The following is a 6,706-nucleotide window of genomic DNA, read 5'->3' as shown; positions in this document are numbered from 1 at the left end:
TGTATGTATGTATGTATGTATGTATGTATGTATGTATGTATGCACGTATGTATGTATGTATGTGTGTGTGTGTATATATGTATGTATGTATGTATGTGTATGTATGTATGTATGTATGTATGTATGTATGTATATATATATATATATATATATATATATATATATATATATATATAATATGCTATATATATATATATACATATGCTATATATACATATATATGCATGTGTGTGTGCATAAACCTTGAAAAAAATACTCACCGTACGAACGTATCATTCCATTTCGCATACACACTATTTTGAATATATATACTAAAATAACTATTTACATACCTCCTGTCAAAACCACCCTGGCCAGCACAGGCTTTTTCCCAGCGGGCACGAAAGACGACAGTGAGTCGATCTCATGCAACGCGGCTGTCATATTATGGTCTTCAAGCGATGGAATGGTGTACTTGCGCTTGGCTGTGGTGAGTGACATGCTGCGATTAGGCTGTGATAAGTCGGGTGATGGATTAGGTGATAGACGAGAACCAAAATGGGGGTTGTTTTTGGAACCTTCGGTTCCGAGTCTTGTGGTTGGGCTATTTGACGACATCTTGTCCACAAACAATGTATTCTACATATGTGTGCGGTAGTGGATATCACGACGTACAATGCTGTGTACTACTTATATGTTCTATGAATCACAGCTAATAGTTGACACATACACACTCTCAGTATCATTAAATAATCGCAACTATTAGTATATACACATAGTGAATGAACACTGACCACATAAATACAACTATATTTTGGTCTTATAATATATTGTGCACTAGAGCGAACATCACCACACTACCAATTATGTGCTGCACCAAACCTAAAGAAATAAAACTAGGCACAGTCTTATTATTGTCTTCCAATCAAACAATTATACTAGGTATCTAATTATTTTAGAATTATATTTATTTTTAGTTAAAAAAAGCAAACCTCATTACGTTATGGTAAATCCATGTACGCGTTAACGTAAAACGTGTAGAGATATTATACAATAAACAAAATGTATAAACTTTTACCGTCTGTTCGGACTGTCACAAAACGTAATGAGGATAAAAAGTCACAGCCAGCTGATTATGTACACAAGAGTATAAAAAACAATACATATATATTGTCATCACTTTTTAATTCACAACTTTAACTTATCTTGGCTTGATGTGCTAAAAATGGGTTCAAACAGAAGACACACACGCGTGCAGTATGCTAAAGTGGTAATAAGAATAAATCAGAGCCTTCATGTATCCTTGCGTTATGTATCCACGTTAAGTACATGATTTATTACATAAAGTTTAATCTGTGTGTTGATTTTTAGGTAGGACTCACTATGATATACACAGGCGAAGTCAGGTTTGTATACAGACGAGAAAATTATTCGATGCATCATATCCACCTCAATCATCCCATCTCATTGCCGCCGTAGAGGACTGTAATCATATTCGGTAATACTCTCGTACATGTATCAAATATGCAGCACGTTCCGATAAATAATTCTGCTTTGACTGCTTTCTCAGATGAATTGATTCGTCGATGATGAGGCGATGATTTGTCTACATGTGTATTTTTCTTCTGAGCACAATCTGTCGACAAATTCTTCAGATTAGGATAGCTTTTCTGTTGGAGTATCGATCTTAACCCGGAACGATGGAGAGAATTCCCAGACATTCATCGTCCTGCGGATGTTATTAGCACTTTAAATGCCTATTATCTTCTATATTTCGCTTTGCATCTGTATATGTTTACCTAAACATACACCAATTCGAATAGCAGACTTTACAATCGTTCACATGATTTTGTAGGACATGAAAATTCAGTTTGGCAATGTTTATTGTGAATTTATCAAAAAAAAATACCTTGTAAGTGCGTATTTGATCAAATTGGACAACACAGCCGTAGTGTGTCTGCCTGGACATCATAAACCACCAGATCACTAATTCAAGTTTAGGGGAAATGGTATAGGATTACTTGTATCAGTCGAGAGACTGACAAAGGGTGAGTGAATAATACAAAGCCAAAAATACTGTACCTATCTCGTTCTGTGCAAATGAATATAATGAAAATGCATCAAAAGTCACGGATATATCGAAATCGAAGGAATGTAAAGTTTACAATGCGAACCTTTATTTACTCAGCCCCAAAGCTATAAAAAAAAAGCTATTATTTAAAAACCTGCGAGTGATAACGCTGCTCACTCTGCAGAAGCATAAGCATAGGTTCAAATCAAAACCTCAGGCCCTGCATATGTCCCATTTTCGGACTACTTATAGAATTGTCGCGGCGTCCCGATGATGTTTGCGATGTTTGTGTGTAGTATGTTGTGCGTGGTATTACAATATGTACATATATACATATACATATATACATATCCATATATATATATACTTCTAACAGGAAAACCAGGAGCCCCAGTCAATAGGGCTCCACAAGGGTTAATTGCCGTTTCCCACAACAACAGCCCGTTGCGTGGATGTTAAGCCGGGTTGTTGCAATACGCTGACACAGCTAACATCGGCGCGACATCTCACAGGGTCCGCACTAACAAGGGTTTCCACTCGTTCATCAGAGGAGATAGAGTTCAAGATGATAGCCACCCAAAGCAGGAGGAAAACACGGTCATATTCATACTTGGTGAATGAGTGCATGCTGATTAAGATCGATACAGAGTTGAGACCGGCTTCGCAGAGCACCTGAGAAATGTTTGTACTGTAGATTATTTTTTACGTGTTGTTTAAAGGCAGTAGCCTGTAATGAGGCCGAAATGATCCCAGATACTTCTTTTATACTGCGAAAAGTGTAGTCTAAAAAGTGTATAATTGTATACTATTAAATTTTGTACTACTGTCTAAAATTTATAGTCTATTGCACTGTATACAATAAAAGACTCAAAAGAGTGTATAAACCCGAAGACGAAGAAGTGCACAGAAGTAGATTGGACCTCGGTTAGTTTCGGAGCTTCAGAAAAGCCTACGAGTTTTCCACTTCCCGCTTTTTCAATATTCGACATTGAAACTATTTATGACAACACATTGAGACAGGGCTGTGTTAATATTTGAATATATTGTTTCAAACTAAGTCGTAAATACAAAGCCGATATGTCAATTGATAGTACAACGCTAACCAGTATAGTGGAGTAGACTTGCAAACTAGTTTACAACACGTTTAAACCAAATTTTGTTGTGATCTGTGATTAAGTAGACAGAGCTCGGCAACAGCCAATAATAGAGTCCATTAGCTACTCCCCACAAAATGATTACTCACAACTGCGTCATCGAACTTAGCATATGACTTCCCTGAATCCCAATTCCCGCAGTGATATGTATACTGTGTCTGTAATACTGATTCCGGTAAATCCAGACCCCACTCTCCCGACCCCACTGACCACTCCCTACTCCCCAGTTCACAGTCCTCACTCCTCAGACCTCAGTCCCTCTACTAAATAGTCCCTACTCAAGTCGAACTAGTCCCAAACTCCAAAGACCCAAAATCGCTGGCCCCAGGGGAGGACTGAAAACTGAAACCACAGAGCTTGTTTTGCATTTATTAAAGAAGCAAATAAGTTTTTGTTTTTTTGTTTTTGAAAATACCGTTTTTTGTGGTACATATTTATATGTATATTTTTTTATAATAAACATTCGGGACATTTAATAAATTTTTACGATTTAAATACGACTCAAAAGTCAAAGCCATCCAAGAACAAAAAAGACAATCTATCCAAATTATTCTAACCTTTTGCCTCTTCGCGGCCATCCTGTTTATCCGTGGTGGTAAATATTTTTATTTTTATTTTTCTCTACTAGGGTCCAAAAATCGTTTTTGACCCGAGTCAATTCCCGAATTACCTAGATATTTAGGTGCTATACAGTACATACTCAATTTGTATAGGCATACAGTATTTTTTTTAAAACAAACTAAAAAAACACTTTGTATGTAAAATAATAAATTTTTACATTTGTTTTTACAAAAGAAATCAATAATATCACCCAAAAAACCCCATTTTTTAGAACAAAATACATGTTGATACTTCCCTCTGTCCCCTCTGGAGTCTCTGCTAAATTTATTTGAGATTGTCGTAAATGCATACATAAAGAGAGAAACTTGGTTTACGCTCGAGTCGGAGACTGCGAAAGTCGAGACCCTAGAAATCCAGAGGGCCGTGTATTATATATACCGCGATGATATTTAACAATAACACGAACAAACAGCTTGTACTTTTCAGACTACAGTAGAAAAAATGAGGCTTATGAATGATATGTAGAAACCACCGAAGTCTTAAACTGACTCTAAACCCAAGAGAGTCTTACCCATTGATTCGCAAGATATATAAAGAGTAAAAAAAACCAATTTGCAACAAGAAATACCCATCTCTGGCCAATCACCATACAAGCCACAAAATCAAAAACGAATTCGGAATTTGATGTGCTCGCAGCTCGACTGCTGGAGCCTGGAGGCCGGAGGGCCTTGAGACCCCTGGAGACTCAGTAGTAGAGGCTATTTATGTACATTTGGAGAGACTTTGCATTTCGCACTCTGATGAATCATCATCAGCAGCAGAGCTCTGAAACCCACTGACCCAGTGTTCTCTAGACTCCTATTACTCTCTACTCTCGAGACTTGTTACTGCTATGTATAATACATACTTCTCAGTTCTCACACTCTCTACTACTATGTAGTAGAGAGAGCGAGAGAGAGAGAGTAGGAAGTACTAAATAGTACTGTAGTAGAGAGAGAGTGAGAAGAGACTATGTAGAGAGGGGGAGACATAAAGAGAGTCTCTCTCTAGAGTAGTGTATGGTGTGTGCTGATGTGAGATTGTTCTAAAGGGGCTTCAACCGTTTGTATTATCTATATTCACAGGGTGACCCTGATAGATGGAGACTGGACAGACGTTTGTCTCAGATTGTGAGTTTTTAGACGCAAGTGATCCTTTCTGAAGTTATTGCATGAATACTTACAGACGGGGTATAGTTGTAGGGGAAAGTTTCTTTCCTGTGGATGAATAGTTCACGACCCTAGCTATATAACATAATCGGCAATCGACACAGTTGTATGTGCACTATGTGAGCAATTGGACATCAAGAATCTCTACAACTGTATACAAGCAGTTCCGCACCTAGCAATAATCGAACATATACATTGTGAGGAATGTAAGGCAAAAGGACGTTTATCAATACAAACAGAATTTTTTTATTTTGAAGAAAATGAATGTTTTGTGAAATGCATAGCGGGTTTTGTGACATATGTATAAATGCACCACTCGAACGAATACTTATTTATTATCCAAATACACACCAGCAACTCCTTAAACACACACTATAGCTAGTAGAGCCTCACAAAACAATGAGCAGCTGAATGTATATAGTGGGATAAGAAATAGGCCTATCTGGCACTACGGGACTATTTAGTACAGCTTTTCTTTCTCTAGTAGAGCTAGTCTTATAACTTTCAACAGCATCCTAATTCTGGTAGTTTTGGAAAGCACCAGATGAACTCGCGACATTTTCGTGTTCAACTGGCATCATCGGAAGGAAACTGTGCACTGTGCAGCGTCTATTTAACAAATACGGTCCAAACGTCCAGTGTGTGGCTTCAATCCGTTTGTTTAAAAGAGACAAATTAACGTTTAACATAAATGTATATTGTTTCGACTTGTGTTTTTTAAAAAGCTTAAAAACGTTTATATGGGTCAAAACTCATTTGCCCCGAATTGCCTTTGACCGCAACAATATCCAGAGGAATAAGTAATAGCATAAGACAGTTGGCGGTACTAATGAAACAGACTCGCAATGAAAGTGTCCGAAAACTTTGAACCGACGAGCTCCGAACATCCACCCATAAATACAGTCAACCACAGGGCCATAACGATATATACGCTGTTTAACGCAAATCGTATTTTAAAAATATTTTAAAAGAAAGTCACCTTTACAATTTAAAAAACACTTCACACGCGTGCTTACAAATTTGATGACAAGCGATTGCGTCACTTCATTTAAATATATACGTACGTAATCATACATATGTACATATTCATATTGTTATGCGTATGTATTTATTTGACTTTAGTAGTTGTACAATAGATGCACGCTGCTGCGAAGTTTAGATTGGCGGTGTATGTACAGGGATGCCAGAGCTAGCTGAGGTGGAAAGGTGTCGGCGCACACTGTCTCAACATTGCGTAGGAAAACAGATCGCCGGTGTTACTGCTGTAAGCAATGGATTTTTTCCCTTATTGCTCTGCACGCAGGACAAATAAAGTGTTTCAAACAATGTAGTCACTGCTTTGTGCACAAGTAGGTTAAATAAAGAAATTTTTGTATTGGTTTATTAAGAAAAGGATGTGCCCCTTAAAAAACTGCCAAATCCATAGTATTGTAGAAGCGTATATAGTTATAGTATGCTGGTGAATCATGCGATGGAATACACTTCTCTTGGAATTCAGTACACTTTGAAATTCACGAACTTGAGGTGTGCACTCTTTGTGAACAAGGGCAGTGATACATGATTATAGATAATATGTGGGCGCAGCAATGTTCTAATATGTATGTGAACTATATGTTTACGTATGTGAGCGCTACAATATCCCTGTATACCTATCTATCTATCTGTCTATCTATCTATCTCTCTATCTATATTCTTTCTATCGAGCCATCTTTATCGCTGTCTATCTATCTATT

The 6,706-nt window shown here is 37.3% G+C and overlaps 2 protein-coding genes across 2 annotated transcripts in view; one reads left to right on the top strand and one right to left on the bottom strand.

Annotated features, from left to right (window-relative positions):
• Nucleotides 1-324: 324 nt before the first annotated feature.
• On the bottom strand, nucleotides 325-597 carry SARC_01114 (hypothetical protein; the record flags this gene model as incomplete). The annotated part of the gene is made up of 1 exon (XM_014305162.1): nucleotides 325-597. The coding sequence occupies one exon, from the start codon at nucleotides 595-597 to the stop codon at nucleotides 325-327; it is 273 nt and encodes a 90-aa protein (XP_014160637.1).
• Nucleotides 598-6,153: 5,556 nt separating this feature from the next.
• Nucleotides 6,154-6,706, top strand: part of SARC_01113 (hypothetical protein) — a gene marked incomplete at both ends in the record, with an annotated part of 7,474 nt that continues 6,921 nt past the window's right edge. The window contains one exon of the mRNA XM_014305161.1: nucleotides 6,154-6,226. Coding sequence (XP_014160636.1) covers nucleotides 6,154-6,226 — 73 coding nt within the window. The remainder of the gene's footprint in view (nucleotides 6,227-6,706) is intronic.

Source organism: Sphaeroforma arctica (assembly GCF_001186125.1).
Source record: "Sphaeroforma arctica JP610 unplaced genomic scaffold supercont1.42, whole genome shotgun sequence".
Lineage (NCBI taxonomy): Eukaryota > Ichthyosporea > Ichthyophonida > Sphaeroforma > Sphaeroforma arctica.
This window is presented reverse-complemented; position numbering and strand designations above follow the sequence as displayed.